We start from the raw sequence: 18,198 nt of genomic DNA, 5'->3' as shown, positions 1-18,198 counted from the left end.
TTCCAGCTGCGGCTCCTCCCGCGTCCCCGTGGAGCCGCGAAGGCCAGGAGGACACAGCGACCTTCGGAGCCACCCCTCCCCCAGCGCCAAGTGGGGCTGCGCGCAGCAGGCGCTCCGTAAGTGCCTCGCCTCCCCTCGGAAGAGACGGGAAGGAGGAGAGGCTGTCGTCCCCCGTCTCTACAGGCCATTGGCGGGGAGCTGGCGGGCGGCTCTCACGCTGACTGCAGGCCCCGGCTTGCGCATCCCTCATCAGTAGCCGTTCCCCCACTGAGGCACAAATGCACATCGGTCGACTGCGCTGAACATTTTAGTGGCCAGGGAGCTACCGGCTGAAACTTGCCAACGCATCAGAGTCTGACAACCTGAACCTCTGTGTTTCCTGGAAATAAACCTGGATAAAGGCTGGTGGGCGTCCTCTGGGCCGGGGCCCACGGTCCCGCTCCTTCCCGCCTGGCCCTGGTCATGGTGGACAGAGGGCCATCCATCCAACCGGGCTGCCTGAGGCCCTGGGGGTTGGATGCTATTTCAGGACCTGGGATTTAAATAGCAGAGTGTTCTGCGGACACTCCCCTCATGTCTAGTGACAACTACTGCTGGGTGTGCGTGTCTGTGTGTGTGTCTGTGCATGTCTGTGTGTCTGTGTCTCTGTGTGTCTCTATTTGTGTCTCTCTGTGTGTCTGTGTGTGTCTATGTGTGTCTGTGTGTCTGTGTGTGTGTGTCTATGTGTGTCTGTGCATGTGTTTGTGTCTCTGTGGGTGGGTATGTGTGTGTCTATGTGTCTCTGTATGTGTGTGTCTCTGTGTCTGTGCATGTCTATGTGTGTCTGTGCGTGTGTCTGTGTCTCTGTGTCTGTGTGTCTGTGCGTGTGTCTGTATCTCTGTGTGTCTGTGCATGTCTATGTGTCTGTGTGTGTCTGTGTGTGTCTGTGTCTGTGTCTCTGTGTGTCTGTGCGTGTGTCTTTGTCTCTGTGTGTATGTGTGTGTCTGTGTGTCTATTTGTGTCTCTGTGTGTGTGTCTTGGTGTGTCTGTGCATGTCTGTCTGTGTCTCTGTGTGTGTGTCTGTGTGTGTGTGCCTGTGCGTGTCTCTGTGTGCGTGTCTTTGTCTCTGTGTGTATGTGTGTGTCTATGTGTGTCTGTGTGTCTATTTGTGTCTCTGTGTCTTTGTGTGTCTGTACATGTCTGTGTGTGTCTGTGTCTCTGTGTGTCTATGTGTCTCTGTGTGTGTGTCTCTGTGTCTATGTGTCTGTGCGTGTCTTTGTGTCTGTGCCTGTCTCTGTGCGTGTCTTTGTCTCTGTGTGTGTCTATGTGTGTCTGTGTGTGTGTGTCTCTGTGTGTCTATGTGTCTGTGCGTGTCTTTGTGTCTGTGCGTGTCTGTGTGTCTCTGTGTGTCTGCGTGTAGTGAGGGGGGAGAAAGCAATGCAGCAAACGGGGCCCAGTACAGTAACAGTGGGTAAAACTGGATGAAGGGTATACGGATTCTTTGAGCTGTTTTGTGAGTTTGTGTGTTTGAAGTACTTGAATACAAACGATTAAGATGGGACAGGGTTGCAGCAAAGCCGACCTGAAAGCACAGATGGCCCTGGGCCAGTGGGGACACTTGGGACCCTGGGGGGGTTCTCTGGGTTTCCCCTGGTCCTGTGCCCCCAGGGGGGCTGCAGTTCTGAGGGCCCTGTGGTCAGGTTCCAGCTAGCAAGTGTTTCCTCGTTTGCGTCCCCGGGGGCCTGGCAGTTGAGGGGAGACGCCCCTGGGGCCAGGCGTGGGCTCTGGCTGGGTGTCAACGGGCACCAGAGCCTAAGCGCCGGCCAGAGGAAGGCACGGCCTAGTGTGTGGCCCCGCGCCGGAGCCACCCTTAGTGACGGGGGCGCGTGGAACCCCCGAAAGCCTCGAGGCTGCCATTTCCCCCACGCTGGTTTCTCCCTGTAACATCAGGGGTGCTCGCCTTATATTTCTACCTCTTAACTGGAAATGAGCCAACACGGGAGAGATTTTAACTCAAGTGGTCACGGTGTCCGCGCTCTTACCTAAGAGTTACTCCCACCTTTGGGGTGAATTTCGGTGATGAGGTTTTTAAACCCCGTGTTTGGGTGAAACGTCAAGTTGGGTATTTCCTGCTCCATCACGTGGCATCTGGTCCGTTTTTCCCATCCCGTCTGCTCCGGGTGCTGGGTTCATAGTTCACCGAGGGCTCTGCCTGCGGATTCGGGGCTGTGGTGAAGCCTCGACGGGTCCGGGAGGCCGGCGGGGCGTTCAGGGAGTGCCTTGTCGGACGGCCTCTCCCACCCCTGAACCCACAGCACGGGGCGGTCAAGCGCCGCTGCGGAGCCCCCCGCTAAGGAGGCCCGGGTTCAGGGGCAGACCTGGTGGTGGGGCCGCTGCACCCTCCGAGGGGGCGCTTCTGGTCCTGCCCCGCGATTCAGCCCCGAGTGGCTCCCCCGACTGCGGGGGGCTGGGGGGGACATCATCTGGCTTCCAGACATGAAAACGCTGGGAAATCTAATGCACGATCTCTAAGCAAAGAGTCTGGGGACAGGAATTCATTGAAATCGGCCTGAAGTCTGGAAGCTCGCCACAGGGCGGGGCCGTGCACCTGTCCCTGGGGACGCAAACCCTTCCTGCCGGGCACCGCTAAGGCGGGGGTGTGGCCACAGGTGCAGGAGGAAAACAGCATGATAGCACACGCGTCAACGGAATTTCAGGCAAGAGTTAAAAAACCCGAGGGGCACACGTGTGACTGCACAGAAAAGTATCCAGAAAGCCGTCAAGTGGAAAATTCCCAAAGCAAATCACAGGTAATGTGTCATTCCTATTTGTGGAGGGAAGTCGTGTGTGTGTGTGTGTGTGTGTGTGTGTGTGTGTGTAACACAAATGCATGTATGCAAACACCCCCCCTTCCCGGCCGTATGTGTAGAGAACTTTCTGGAAGGACACGAAGGAATCGTGACCCACGGTTTCTCTGGTGCCTGGTGACGTGAGTCGGGTGAGGGTTGGGAGGAACCCTGTTCCCCACATGTCCCGTTTACGGGGTTGAGTTTCTGAAGCCGTGTGCAGGTATCACTTTTCTAATAAAAATGAAATCAGCAGGTGTTAAATTTTAAAACAATTTGAGTAGGTATGGAATTCTCGTCAGTACTTTTTATGGTTTTGTTTTTCTTTTCAACTGTTGCCTTTCTCTGGAACAGGAAAAGGAAATGGGGAGAGAGTTCTACTCTTATTTTATGATGCTGGTGAATTTCTATTCATGTGTTTTAATTTAATCAGTCTATAAGGAGACTCACTCCCTGATTCTCAGGATGGGTTTAATTCTCCTACATCGTCACTAAAGGTGGAGACCAAGTGGCCTCCAATCCAGCCACCCCCATTCCTCTGATCACTTCCCTTTCGCGCAGCAGATCGTGAAGGGCCGCTTTTAGGGAAAGCCGGGGACACGGGACAGACTCCACACAGGAAGCCCAGCCTGTCGTGTGTGTCTGGGCAAGTGTCGACTTACCTTAATTGGTTTCTGTTCCTGGAAGACAACTGTCATTAATCTCCCAGCCCCCCTACACCTATCTGGACCCCGCGTGGTGGAGCGCCCCCCCTGCCTCTTCTGACTGCAAAGCATCTTGAGCAGCAAAGGTTAGTCCAGTTATTCAGAAACACGGCGTGGAGCCCACTGCGTTACCATGTGCAGGATGGCCCAAGGTTTCTGTCCAGCACAGCTGAGAGCCTCCCTTGCCCAAGGAGTGCAAAGTGATGGATTCTGTGGAAAACATGCCCATCCCGCCCCCTCGCCCAGGACGCCGGGAGGTGCCTCGGGGCTGAGTGTCTGCGTGTCCGGCAGGGACAGGCCCGGCTGTGCGCCAAGGCAAGCCTGCAGCACGCAGGGCCTGCGGTCACACGACGGGCCCAGCCAAGCCGCCAAAGCACATGTTACACGTCAATCACCAACCGCTACTTTACTCACACCAGAGACTACTTCAAAGAGATTTGTGTCCAAGGTTACTTTTAACAAGAGCAAGTGTGGAGAAGCCCCGGCCACGGGGAACAGGGCCAGCTCTGTCCTCGTCAGCGAGCCCGGGGCAGGGCGGCACGTGGGAGGATGCGGGCCGCACGAGGCCCCCGTTTCCTGGCTGCATCAGTTAGTCGTTCTGAGAGAGGCTGGCGTTAAATCTAGCGAGATGACACACGTGGGCTGGAGCTTAAACACAGCGCGCGGCCCCGCAGGCGCAGGCGCCGGCCACTCTTCCAGCTGCTCTGGGCACGCGGCGGCGAGGACGCAGACGCAGCGCCAGGTGCGGCCCCGTGAGGCTGGGGGCCCGAGGTGTGCAGGTGTCGGACCGCACGCCTCAGAGCTAGAAAGAGACCGTGCTGGGCGCCCTGCAGACCGAGGAGGCCGTCCGAGCAGAGCCATCGGGCTTATGGGTGCTATTGGAATCAGTGAGCGGATGCGTTAGTTTTGCGACAGGATAAAATACACCGAGTGTCCCAGAGGCCCTCCGTGGCCTCGCGTTTGGAGGTGGGGCTGCTGCGTCCAGAGGGACGTCAGTGAGGCGCTAGGCTTGGCCAGGGCGGGAAGACTACTCTCATAGGACAAACGATGTGTTTTATACAGCAGTTAGGCCTCTGAAACCGGGAGGAAAGTTAAGATGTCACACGAGCTGCGGGGGCCCCCCGGGGCCCCAGAGGCACCAGAGGGCCGCCAGGGGCTGGGGGCGGGGAAGGGGCTTTACTTCTCCTCCGCGGACAGGCGGTAGAGCTCCTCGCCCAGGCGCCGCAGCTGCTCCTTGAGCTCCAGCTCGCGGTACAGGCCCGCGGGGACGGCGTCCAGGCCGTGCAGCAGCCCAAACAGGCAGCCGGCGATGGCCCCCGTGGCCCCGCTCTCGCCTAGAACGAAGCACGGCCCTCAGGGCTGCACGGCGGTCCCTGGCCCCCTGGCCCCCTTGCCCCCTTGCCCCCTCGCCAGGAGGCCGGGCCACCTCAGCCTCTGCCCTTGGCCTCAGCCGAAGCCCAGGTTTGCTCTGGGAGGTGCTGGGGACGGGGGCGGGGGGGTCCCCTCCCCCTCCTGGGACAGCCGCACACCCTGGTGCGCTCGGGTGAGCACCTCCCGCGGGTCCTGCGCACGCGCCGCGCACCACCCCCGCCGCCCCCGCTTCAGGCTCTCAGCCTCCTGCCCACCCCGTCCGCCGGCGGCCCTGGCCCGCTGCCCCTTCTCTGCTCCCCCGCCCCGGGAGGTGTCGCGTCTCCACACCTGGGCACCCGGAGGTCCCAGCAGTGTAGGTGGGGAGCCCGGGGCCCGGCAGGAGGGCCTGGCTGGTGGCCTCTTACTTCACACTCACGAGAAGGTGCATCTCACCTCCGTGGAACATGGCCCGGTGGCAGAGCTCCGTCCAGCTGCCCTTGGCTCCTAAAAGGGCATCGTAGGCAATCATGGGGGCGTCGTGGCCCCGCCGGCCCCCTCGACCTTCCGAGCTCCATTTCCTGTAGGTCTGGAGAAAGCGCCACAGGTCAGAGGCCGCCAGGAACCACGTCCCGCGCGCTAGGGCACGAGCTTCTGGGTTCATCTGTGCGCCGACGTGGCGCCCCTGTGTGCCGTGCACTGCCCCAGGGCTGCGGGTGGGCACTGGCTTCCCATGTGCCTCACGCCAGCCGTGCCGCAGATAAGCAAACATGCCAGCTGCCGGGCAGAGACAGCCATCAGGGGTCTGGAGTGCTGTGATGGGGCTGCTGTGACAGCACAGCTGGGCGCCACTGCGTGATGTGAGGTCTGTGTGGGGCACGGGGACACGCGAGGCCGGGCAGGGGTGTCGCGTGTGGTCAGGGCCGCAGGCCGGCCGGAGGACATGGTTGGGGAGGCCACGGTGGCTTGAGCAGCTGGTGGCTCAGAGCAGGTCCCTGTGGGTCTGTGGCGAAGGCTGACGAGGGGCAGGGGCCAGATTGGGCCGGGGAGGTGGATGCAGGCAGGTCACACCCCTGTGCCTTAGCAGCAGAGTCAGTGTCGGTCTGGGGCAACAGCATCTCCACAGGAAGAAGAACGGTGTTTCTGAGTCTTTCTGCGTCGGGGGGCCCATGAGAGATAAATGAAAGGGCGGTAGGAAGCACCTAAAAAGGGAAGGGTGGACCCTTCCTCTCCCCCTGCTCCTTCCTGACACCTGGAATGCAGATGTGCTGGCTGGAGTGGGAGCAGCCAGTTTGGACTATGAGGCGTGCTCGCAGAACAGCAGAGCAGCCAGACAGAGGATCCTCAGCTCCTCACTGCAAGGTGCTTCTGACTCAGCTCTGATTCCCTTGACGTGAGGATAATGAACTTCTGTCTTGGTTAAACCGCAGTTACAGCGGTTTCTCTTATGCTACCAAACACGATCCTGACAATTTCAGCCACTTGGGGGGGTTTCTCAGCATGGGGAATGCCGGTGGTTTGCACAGACTTATTCATCCCTCTATCCCCAGTCCCTAGAAGAGATGAAGTGAGATGGACTATTTTCACATTTTCAACTTTTCTAGCACAAATCGTGCTTATAATCAGAGAAAATGAAAAGATAAAAGCACCATCCATTTGCAATGGGCTTCCTTCGAAAAGTCTTCCACGGCCCCGCCTGCCAGCTGCTCCCTCAGCCCACCTCCACCGCGGGGTCCCGTACAGCCGGGGGCGGCAGGCAGCGGCCCCGACAGCTCCTGCTCGCCACCCACGTCGCCGGCAGACCTACCTTGTCCCTCTCCTCCGCGCTGTAGTGGTCGGGAAAGCTGGCCTCGTTCTCCGTGTCCTCACTGATTTTTCTCTCCTCCAAGTAAAACTGCCATTTAGCTTCGAAGTAAAACCAGTGCTCCTGGTATTCTAAACACAGAGGCCAGGTGAGCGGGCTGTGGCGGCCGTCCAGCTGGGCGCCGTGGGCAGCGGGCGGGAGGGAGGAGGCAGAGCCCACGCCCTCCGCCTCGGCTAAGGCTCGGGAAGTTCGAAAATGCTCACATTGCAGCTACTTTGAAATACCAGCAAGGAAGATGGAGATCGAAACCAGCCCAAAGAATTGCTTGACAATGCGCTGAACTAAGGCAGCGATCGCAGTATTTTTATTTTTAAGTGGCTTCTCTTGAAAATTCTGAACCTGTGTATTTTTCAAAATTAATTTTATTTATTTTTGGCTGCGTTGGGTCTTTGTTGCTGAGTGGGGGCTACTCTTTGTTGTGGTGAGCGTGCTTCTCACTGCGGTGGCTTCTCTTGTTGCGGAGCACGGGCTCTAGGCGTGCGGCCTCAGTAGTTGTGGCGCACAGGCTCAGTAGTTGTGGCTCACGGGCTCTAGAGCGCAGGCTCAGTAGTTGTGGCGCACGGGCTTAGTTGCTCCGCGGCATGTGAAATCTTCCCGGACCGGGGCTCGAACCTGTGTACCCTGCCTTGGCAGGCGGATTCTTAACCACTGTGCCCCCAGGGGAGCCCTGAACCTGTGTATTTTTATTAACTCAACACTGTGCCTGCGAAGTCAGGAGAGAGGACGTTCGTTATCCCTAACTAGCAGCTTGACCTCCAAGCCCCAGAGGCGCTGAAGCGACTTTTCTGAAGTCATGGTAGGAGGACGCTGCTGCAAAGTCTGGAGCAGCAGCTGCAACGGCTCGTGGATGACGGGTGTGTGTGTCGGGGGGGTGCCCGCGTCTCGAGAACCCAGAGGGGATCCCCGTGCTCGCCTGACCCTCCGCCCTCTGGCCAGGCAATACTGCAGACCTTCTTTGTGGGGTCAGCCTGTCACACGGCCCCCCCCGTCTGTCCAAGTCTTCTCTGGGTGTGGCTGGAGCCCACCTCCTTCTAAGGTGCCGGGGGAGGGTGTCAGGAGGGAGGCTGGGCTCACCTGCCAGGTGCCGGATGGTCCTTTTACAATACTCCTCGGCCAGCGGGACTGTCCTCAGCATGTCTCGTCCCCACTGCTCCAGCCGTTTGCCCTGAATGGCATACGACGCGAACAGGGCCGTGCACAGGGACCCGAGGAAGCCTGGGGTGGCAGGAGAAAGGGTCAAAGTTGGCACCAGCCACGCCCCCTCCCAGGTGCTGGACACGCTGTGTCCTTGGGCTTTGCCAATTTGACCTTCAGTTACCGTCTGCAAGGGGGCAGAGGCGGGGTGGGGAGAGCACGATCCCCACCTCTAAGCGCTGCTGTGGGCACGGGATCCAAGCCCGGGTGAGCCCCTGCAGAGTTGCCCCACGAGTGGCCATGGGAAGCGGGACCCCAGGGAGGCGTCAGCCGCAACCACTTCTGGGGCAGGGACGAGCGTCTGGTTCTCGTGCCCGGGGTCCAGCTGCCGTCCTGACCACCTGCCACAGCCCACCTCCCGTCATGGGGTGCTTCAGCTCCAGATCTGTAACGCACGCTCCCAGGCAATAAAGGTAAGAAAAACTGACACTTGCCTCCAAAGGCAGTTCAAAAATTGCAAAGGAGAGTGGAGTTAAAACGTGCTTCCCGGTATTAAGTGTGTGCTGTCCGACCCTAGTCACCAGCCTAGTAATACATAAATTACCCAGCTCTTAAACACGTGAAACAACATTTCTTTAATAAGAGTGGGCAGGGCTTCCCTGGTGGCGCAGTGGTTGGGAGTCCGGCTGCCGATGCAGGGGACACGGGTTCGTGCCCCGGTCCGGGAGGATCCCACATGCCGCGGAGCGACTGGGCCCGTAAGCCATGGCCGCTGAGCCTGCGCGTCCGGAGCCTGTGCTCCGCAACGGGAGAGGCCACAACAAGAGTGGGCAATAAATTAACCAATGTTATAGATGTTTAAACTCTCACCCCAGGCTCTCGTACTCATGGCATTGTTTCCAAACGTTCAACATTTTCCTGTTGGAAGGCTGTTTATGTTTAATTCACTTCTGCTGAGTCGGGGGTTAGCAAACTCCTCTCCACCACCCGGACGTCGCCGCCCGGCTGAGTTACATGGCTTTGTGCTCAGAGATCTGACGGGCTCATCCGTGGGGTCCGTGGCTCAGCGGCCGCGCCTGCTGTGGACTCAGGTGCCACGGCGCCCGCGTCAGCTGCTTCCTGGAGGGCACAGGGTGGCCCTCGCGGCTCGGGGGCGACACCAGTCAGCCCGGACCCCGCAGGTGACCTTGAAAGGAGCACAGTCACCGAGAGCAGCGACACCCTCGACCCCGGGGGCCGGGAGCCGAGCTCAGCCAGAACTCAGGAGGGTTCTCCTTTCCTGAAGCTGAGCTGGCTGCTCCCCGGTCACGTCTCACGGGCGGGCGCTGGGTCGGCAGGCCCGCCCTCCCTCTGGAGCCCGACCCTGGGGGGCAGCCTGGAGTGTGGGCCCCCTGCGCACCCCGAGCGCTTTGTCCTGACACACGGGGGGAGCGGCTTCTGCCGCCACAGCCACCGGCCCCGGCCAGGGCGCGGCGCACAGCGCCCATGGGGCCCGACGGCGGCGCCGGCTCCCCGCTGGACAGCCCGGCCGAAGTGCCGGCTCCCGGGGCTCCAGCCAGACCCCAGACTCGTTTGGAACCGGTGCCGTCCTGCTTTTCTTGTGACGTGACCGACTTTGAAGCGGGGAGAAGGCCTTCCCGTCCGGCCTCCCCACGCCTCCCCGCCGCCCGCGGCTGCCTCACCTGTGGGATGGTTGTGCGTCATCCGACCACACTCCACGCTGACCTCGAGGAGCGTCTCCAGCCGCCCCGGCTGCCAGTACCGCATGCCCACGCACATCGCCTTGGTGGCAGCGCCAAACCCGGAGCCTGCGTGGAACGTGGGATACCTGGTCTTAGACCTCTGTGCCAGGGACGCCGGCTCTGGAAGTCTAGCTCTCACGAACCATATGAAGATGTACAAAAACTATGTGCTACCATGATTATCACAGGGTCATTTAAATGAGTCAAAAGTAGGGAAATTGCCCACATTCCTGACAAAGATAAGAGAGGAAAGAAGTTGCAAAGCAGCCATTAAAAACAGGATTTTTGACGGGATGAGGAAATGTTCCTTCTGGGAAAACGTAGGAGAGAGAATTGCATGCACAGTATGCTTTCAACGATACCTTTCCTCTTTTTTTTTTTTTTTTTTTGCGGTACGCGGGCCTCTCCCTGTTGTGGACTCTCCCATTGCGGAGCACAGGCTCCGGATGCGCAGGCTCAGCGGCCATGGCTCACGGGCCCAGTCGCCCCGCGGCATGTGGGATCCTCTCGGACCAGGGCACGAACCCGTGTCCCCTGCATCGGCAGCCGGACTCTCAACCACTGCGCCACCAGGGAAGCCCACATCATTATTCCTTTTAATGCCACATCTTTTAGAGAGGGTTAAATAATAAGTCAGCACCCGCGTCCTCACCGTTTCCACCGCCTCCCTGCCCCACTGGCGGTGTCCTCCTGCCCGAAGGACGTCCTGGGCATCTCTCCCTGGGCACCTGCCCGGCATGAACTCCTCAGTTCGTTTGTCTGCAAAGGCCACTTGGCCTTCGCTCGGGAAGGCGTCCTCTGGGTGTCGGCCTGGCTGGTGCTTTCTCTGCACCCGGATGGCTCTGCCTCTGGCGAGAACCTGCCGTCTCTGCCTTGGTGGTCGGCACCGGAGGCGTGTTCCTGTCTTTATTATTAGTCCGTCTCTGCCTTGGTGGTCGGCACCGGAGGCGTGTTCCTGTCCTTATTATTAGTCCGTCTCTGCCTTGGTGGTCGGCACCGGAGGCGTGTTCCTGTCCTTATTATTAGTCCGTCTCTGCCTTGGTGGTCAGCACTGCAGGCGTGTTCCTGTCCTTATCATTAGTTTGGAGCGGTTTGATTGCCATGTGCCTTGGTGTCGTTTGCTTTGTGTTTCTTGTGCTTGGAATTTATTGAGATTCTTGGGCATGTGAGTTTATGTTCTGCGTCAAATTTGGAAACATTTGGGCACCATCTCTCCACATCGTTTTTGTCCCCCCCCCTTTAAGGGCTCCAGCTGTAGGTGCGTGAGTGCCTTGACTTGCGCTTTGGCTCCCTGGTGCCCTTTCCACATTCTGCGCTTCTTTTTTTTCCTGTATGTCCCATTTTGGATAGTTTCTATCACTGTGCCTTTGAACTCACTAACCTTTTCTTCTGAAATGTCTAATCTGCTGTTAATCTCAGTCAGTGAATTTTTTTCTTTCTTTCTTTTTTTTTTTTTTTTGCGGTACGCGGGCCTCTCACTGCTGTGGCCTCTCCCGTTGCGGAGCACAGGCTCCGGACGCGCAGGCTCAGCGGCCATGGCTCACGGGCCCAGCCGCTCCGCGGCACGTGGAATCTTCCCGGACCGGGGCACGAACCCGCGTCCCCTGCATCGGCAGGCGGACTCTCAACCACTGCGCCACCAGGGAAGCCCCTCAGTCAGTGAATTTTTAAACTCAGACATTGCACTGTTTTTCTCTAGAACTGTGATGTAGATCTTTTTTATACCTACATGTCTCTATTTAACCTTGCAGAAATATCGAATCCACACTATTTTATATCCTTACCTGGTAACTTTAGTGATGTTGTCAGGGTTCGTCAGTTCTGATTTACTGCTGTTTCTCTTTGTTATGGACCATGTCTCCTGCTTCTTTATGTGCCAGTAACATTTGATTTGATGGCATCCTTCAAGGTAAACCCAGAAGGACAGGTATGCCCTCAGAGTCAACCCGGTGGGCGTGTCCAGGACCCCAGGAGCAGAGGCCCTGGGGGCAGAGACTGCAGCTGCCTGACAACATCACCCCGAGGACACATGAGATCATCACAGAGACAGACATTTATGCAGGTGGTGTATGCTTTCCTTGATGCACTGGCTAAAAATAACACATGTAAAGGGAAAGCAGTGGGAAAATGTTCCTAAACCAGGGATGGTGACAGAGGAGCTGGGCATGCTAGTGACTCTGAAGCCGGCGCCCAGGCTGGCTGGCTCCCTGGGCGACCGGTCAGTGGGGTGACAGGCAGGGTAGTGTCGCGGGGCCCTGTAGCCCCGTGGCCTTGGAGGGAGAGGAACTCATGCTCTGACCTTTCTCATTGAAGGGCGTGTGCCAGGCCAGGAGATAGTTGTCGGGCTTCAGCTGCGAGCAGCCCTCGACGGTGGCCGGGTCTACCCGCTGCCCCGGGAGCTTCTCGAGCACGTCCACGTAGCGTCGCACCATCTCACGGTACAGGTCGTCCAGGCACCAGAAGTCTGGGGCGGAAGGGGGTGTGTGGGGGGCAGGGTCAGACAAGGGGCAGGTGGAAGGCAGCGACAAGGGAAGCGACGAACGGCGTCCGGCCCCATCCCCCCAGGAGGAGGGAGAGTCTGGGGTCGGCTCACAGGACCCTGGCTCCCCGGAGAAACCTGACCGCAGACGAACGACGCGCTGTGGATCTCATTGAATTTCAGATGCTGTGGTTTGCTGCTGTGCTTCTTCTAGCTACACACCAGAATCTAGGAAAACCCAGGATCCTCGCACACGGCTCGCGGTTCTATCCGTGAGACGCCCAACTGGCCCGAAACCTGCTGTTCCTCGGGCCCTCGGGGACCCACGTCCAGGGTACAGGGAGCTGACCCTCTCCCATCTCCCTGTCAGCGAAGCGGCCAAGTGCCCGCTGCCCACCGTCCCCACTGCCTCCTCGTGGGAAGGCGTTCTGGGGACAAGCGTGGTCTCGAGTCCCTCGGAGACCATGGGCCACAGGACAGGGGCGCCCAGGCTGTCACCTGGGCGGCACCGGGTTTGGCTGACCTGTACTGGGTGACCTCACGTGACGCCCCCCCCCCCCCACACACAACGCGCCCATCACTGCAGGGTCAGGCTCCTGTCTGTCTACTGTTTCCTCCCAGACAAGGCTCAGCGAGGGGCGGTCACTTGCCGAGGCCAGAGCTGGCCAATGGATTTTAATCGCAAAGCCTGAGCACTTCTGCCATTAAATGAATCCACAGCATGGTGTACAGAGGCCACACACCCTCCAAAGTTATTAAAGAAAAAAGCTGGGCTGTTTGAAAACTAAACATAAATGAAATTCCAACTTGTATGTTTAGGGAGCTGAAAACACATTCGCTTGCCGAGTTTCTGGGGGCGCAGGCCTGCCCGAGCGCGCCCTGGTGACCCGCTGGCCAGAGGGCGTGCGTCTGTCCAGCTGCACCCGCAGCCATCGGAACTGGGCCCACTGCCACCGTCCTCACCCGGGGCGGATTCCGCCCTGTTCCTGCCAAGGGGACAGGACTCGATCCAACCCGGGGGAGCACGTTCTCGTCGGGGGCCGAGCCGGGAGCTGTCCTGGGGGCCGCCGCACGGGACGGAGACACGCCGTGGGCTCTGCCAGGTGAGGACCAACACAAGGGGACACGGACTGACACGGAGGGACACGGGAACCTGCCTGAAAGCCTCACAATCAGCCCCCGCTGCCCCCAGTTTCGGAGTTTGCAGACCCAGAAGGACACTTGCTGTGCCAGCTTGCCATGACGCTGTCTTATCTGAGGTGCCTTAGCTCTCCCCCCCAGCTACTTGGGACCCGGCAGAGCAGACAGCATTCCTGTGCGGTGACAGCAGAGCTAAACCCGGCTGCTGGCACCGGCCCGCGGGGTGAGCACAGGGTGACACGTACGTTCCAGCCACTTCAGAGCTGCCGTAAGTTCTAATTTTGCAGTGACGAGCTCACCACTCGATACCTGTGGGGAAGGTGCGCCTCACAGACACCCGCTGCTTCTCTGAAACTCAGTGAAGACCTGCTCCGAAAATCAACCTGCTCCTTAAGGAAGCGTGTCTCCCCTCAAGTCATAGCATCTTCTTAGGACAACTGGGAAACTGCAGCAACTCTCCGAGCTAAATCCTATTTTGGTAGGTGGCGTTTTAACCACAGTTCATTGGAATTTAGAAGTAATTCCCCCAAATCTCATCGTAATGGGTCCAAACTTCAAACTGGCTTATTATTTTATGTATTGTTGAAATAAACTCAGAAGCAGGCTTACTACCCGCAGTGAAAAGCTGAGCCCTCATTCCAAACCCCGAAGCGAGCCGTTCGGCTGGTTTTAACCCTAGAGACAGAGGCTCGGCCGAGTGAATGTTTACAAAACAGTGAAAGTCCCGGTTTAAGAACCTGAGGCTGCAGATGAGCAGAGAGTGATACTGTCACCCGAGAGGCTGCGTGGGAACACAACCCACGGCACGTCCGGTTTGCTGGGGACCCGGGTGTGACAAGCTGGTTTCAGCAGCGGCAGCGGGTGACCCCCGGCACCCCCCCCCTCACCGCGGGATCCCGCGCTCCCGCCCGCCGGCACGCTGGGGCTGAGCCTCACCTGTGACCGAGCCTCACCTGTGACCAGGGCCCCTGCTGTCGCCATGTGCATGATGGTGTTGTCGCTCACCGGCCACCTCTCTGGAGAGAGCACCAGGTGGTCCAGTCCCCCCACCTTTCCCGGCTCCTTCTGGACCTTGGGGCCCGAGGCGCTGTCCTCCCCGAAGGCGTGTCCGTGCCCGAGTGCATCGCCCACGGCCCCCAGCAGCATCGCAGCCTGAAACTTCTCCATCTCTGCCGGCAGCTGCCGGGTGCCCAGCCTTCAGCCTGCCCCGCCGGCCCCTGTTCTGGTCGCCGCGTCGCCGTCGGGAGCCTCCCCGATCGGCCAGGCGCCCTCTTCTGTCCCGGGCGGGCGGGCGGCACCAATGAGGAAGCCGTCTGGGCCCGCAGCCCGCAGCCACGTGGTGCGCCCAGGGCTGGCTCTTCAGTGGGGGCACCTGCGGCTCAGAGCGCCGCTTCAGAGGGAGGTCTGCACGGCGCGCTGGGGAGATGCACACGTTTCTAGAGCTTCCAGGTGTAATTCGCGCACCGTCGGGCTCACTGCATTCGGTCCAGTCACTCGGCGTGTGTCAACCTTCCCCGCGGCCCAGCCGCGGCCCCTCTGCTCCCTGGGCCTCCACCCACCCACTTGGTCTCTGTAGCTCTGCCTTTCCGGGACTTTCAATTACATGGGATCGCGCTCGGCGGCCTCCACGCTGCGACTCGGCTGTCACACGCACGGCTCTGTTTTCCGGAGGACTCGTTGATTATAAAGCGTGTTTATGGTAGAAAACTGCCACGTGCGAAGGGGGAAAGCACGTGGAGCCGCCGCGTGCGTGATCACGGGCATCCCCGCGGCCCAGCGTCAGCGAAGGCTCCCCGACAGCCAGCCTCCCGGCCGCTCCGTGTGTGCGCAGAGCCCGGAGCCCCGAGGGGCCGGCGAGGGCGCCCCGTGAAGGCTCACGCACCTTAAGCGTCCTCCCACCGATCCCGTTCCACGGGGAGGATGTTCACGGCCGTGCTGAGGCTGAGAGTGCGGGGAAGCCCTGCAAACCAGGGACCTTGACTTGAAAAGAGGGGTCAGGAGAGCTACCACCTCTGTCCCCAGGCCCCTTGTCCCCCAGGTTCTGGTCCCACGTCAGACCAGGACAAGCAGAAGGGCGTCACGCCGGGACGTAAGAAACACGTCTGATAAAACTTAAGTTTCTTTCAATAACAAGATACTAAGATGCCTTTAAATGAACGGGTCGCAGTTCCCTGGAAGTCCAGTGGTTACAACTCCACACGGGTTGGATCCCTGGTTGGGGAGCTGAGATCCCGCACGCCGCGTGGCGTGGCAAGAAAAGGTAAATGAATGGGTAGTGTCATCACAGCACTTACTAAAAGAGAGGTTCTGGAACCCGACTCTGGCCGGCACGGTCCGAGAGGTCCTAAAGCAAAAGTCCTTTACGACCAGTGCAGTTGGCCGGGTTGCTAGGGTGCAGGCTCCCTCCCCGCGGGCAGCCCCTCAGACAGCCACCCACGTAGGGAGAAAGGCACCATGTGGCAGAAGCCGTCTATCGCTAGGCAGAGGTACCGTCTTCGGCTGGTCTCTTTTGCTGAATCTGAGGCAGCAGACACTGTCGTCGAGACGCTAAGAGCAATCCCACACTATCTGGCCGACGTCAGCGAGAGGAAGAGGTGAGGCGAGCCCACTGCATCGTTCCTGCAGTGTTTGCCAAGCCCCGGCCGTGTGCCACGAGTCGTGGGTATGGCTGTCCCCACAGAGCCTGGAGCTGGAGACATATGTAATATCCCACTTAAGCGTTTACTAAGGTAAAAGAACACACTGACATGTGCGATGTCACCAACATGGAAGGAGGTGATGCTGTCCAGCCCAGGAACTCCCGGCAGGCATGGGGAGGCCACGTGTGTTAAACCTCCCACATTTGGTTAACCCGCATGTCTTCACTGTATGTATAGTTTGCGTTTCAGTGGATCAGTTAGGTACATAACTCCCGCCAGTTCAAGGAAATTCGTGTATTATGAGATCTGTGACCGCCCACGTGGAACAGGTGTATTTAGCAGATACTACGTGATACCTAGAAAGGAAAGTATGTGACCCAGGCCGTCCGTGTGGGACGTGATCCTGTAACAAGGCGGCATGGACACAGGTTGGGAGGGTCCCAAGTGTGGTGGCCACTCCCCTGACGTGGGACCAGGACCCTGACATCCAGGACCCTGACATCCAGGGCCCTGACATCCAGGGCCCTGGCATCCAGGACCCTCGCATCCAGGACCCTGACATCCAGGACCCTGACATCCAGGACCCTGGCATCCAGGACCCTGACATCCAGGACCCTGACATCCAGGGCCGAGCGTCCGAGGACAGACCTGAGAGGCACCATGACACCAGGAAGAGAATTTTAGTGTTTCCAGAGTCCTCAGCACTTTCACAGCACGCACGACTTAAACGTGTATTATAGAAGGGAAACCTACAAGTGTTGGAAGAGCCTTTGTCACTGTTTTGGTATCTGTTGATAAACAACTCCACAGAACACCTTTTCTCTACATAACTTTAAACCTCAAGAATGAAACAGTGCCACACACCTCATGATTCTCACAGGCCCGTCCGAGTTCCATAACCTCTCTGAACAGAACTCTTACATGTCAGAACCCACGAGGCCTTGAACGACGTGTTACAATTGGTGAAGTTTCTATTAACGCCTCTTAGAACTCCAGTCTTACAGGTAGAGGACGGGGCAGCGGGGCCTGGGAGAGATCAGGTGACTTCCCTGGCCCTGCACCTTGTGACGGGCCGACCCGCCCAGACTGGGTCTCCAGGCCCCAGGCCTGAGTGGGTCACATTTTTGAGCGCCAAACCAACCACACATTTTAGGCAAACTTTCTGGAAATCTGAGTGAATTCCCCTCTCCTGTGAAATCACCCCGATTTATCTGTCTCACGAACGGGGTTGCGGGCTGGGCAGCGAGCACGCCTGTGGCGTGAAGATCGTTCCCAGTACGAGGTGGGGTCCACACAGTGATTCTGGACAGCGTCCCCCCGACAGGGGGCACCAGGAGGCCGGGCAACGAGACGCGGACACACACGTCCACCTGCACGTGCCGTGGCTTCCGGTGTGGGGTTTTGGGACAACAATGTGTATTTTGCCTCCCAAGTGTGACAACTGTAGGAGGGCGGGTGGGTGAACAGTACTCATATTACAGACGGCTGAAAGGAGAGAACGCTGATGTTTAAATCTATAATTTATCATGAAAGAAATAATTTTTCATGGAAAAATGTCCTTTTAGATACTTTTTTTTTTTGCGGTACGTGGGCCTCTCACTGTCGTGGCCTCTCCCGTCGCGGAGCACAGGCTCCGGACGCGCAGGCTCAGCGGCCATGGCTCACGGGCCCAGCCGCTCCGCGGCACGTGGGATCTTCCCGGACCGGGGCACGAACCCGTGTCCCCTGCATCGGCAGGCGGACTCTCAACCACTGCGCCACCAGGGAAGCCCTTAACTACATTTTTTAAAAGCATACTTTATGACGCTTCTTAGGAAGCTCAGCTGACGTTATCATAAGTAAAGCAGACCCACTGACTTGCAGGCAATTTAAAAGAACACTTTTCTGGAATCACGATGACACCATCGCTGTGCAAACTGCAACGGTGCGTTAACCTGTAAAATGATTCCCAGATGAGCATCCAGAGAAAAGTGAAATGAAAATAGAGCTGATAAATCCAGACACTTGATGATTCAAAAAATATAAATCTTAACCCTGGCACCAAGTTCAAAACCGCCAGCATCCACGACACGCGTCCTCTTTGGGGCACGTTTCCAGCAGCCTGACTTGGAGTTTCTCGGGGCGGTTACGGACAAATCAGCAAGTGTGGTGAGCACAGCCTCGCTTTGGGTCATGATCAACAGCCACCCTGCAGCCTGCAGACAGGCCCCAGCTCCTCCGTAAACGCGGAAATCATGCGGAGGTCTCTTATGATTGGGTCTCTGGGCGCCCCAGCAGCGAGCTCAGAGGGTCTCCGTGCGGCGTCCACAGTCAGCGGCGTCTTC

General features: G+C 58.5%; 1 protein-coding gene across 7 annotated transcripts in view; it reads right to left on the bottom strand.

The window, feature by feature from the left end:
* ADPRHL1 (ADP-ribosylhydrolase like 1) overlaps positions 1-18,198 on the bottom strand; it is a 46,709-nt gene that overhangs the window by 7,890 nt on the left and 20,621 nt on the right. For 3 of the 7 annotated variants that reach the window (XM_067713067.1, XM_067713066.1, XM_067713065.1), the window contains 6 exons: positions 11,916-12,080; positions 9,557-9,682; positions 7,815-7,955; positions 6,684-6,811; positions 5,333-5,465; positions 4,710-4,863 (listed from right to left, as the gene is read on the bottom strand). In XM_067713067.1, coding sequence (XP_067569168.1) covers positions 4,710-4,863; positions 5,333-5,465; positions 6,684-6,811; positions 7,815-7,955; positions 9,557-9,682; positions 11,916-12,048 — 815 coding nt within the window. In that variant the 5' untranslated portion in view covers positions 12,049-12,080. Of the gene's footprint in view, positions 1-3,920; positions 4,864-5,332; positions 5,466-6,683; positions 6,812-7,814; positions 7,956-8,744; positions 9,041-9,556; positions 9,683-11,915; positions 12,081-14,188; positions 14,730-18,198 lie in introns of those variants that run through there. The other 4 variants (XM_067713063.1, XM_067713069.1, XM_067713064.1 and 1 more) reach the window with 4 other exon arrangements.

The sequence above is a fragment of the Pseudorca crassidens genome, chromosome 18 (genome assembly GCF_039906515.1).
Source record: "Pseudorca crassidens isolate mPseCra1 chromosome 18, mPseCra1.hap1, whole genome shotgun sequence".
Taxonomy (NCBI): Eukaryota; Metazoa; Chordata; class Mammalia; order Artiodactyla; family Delphinidae; genus Pseudorca; species Pseudorca crassidens.
This window is presented reverse-complemented; position numbering and strand designations above follow the sequence as displayed.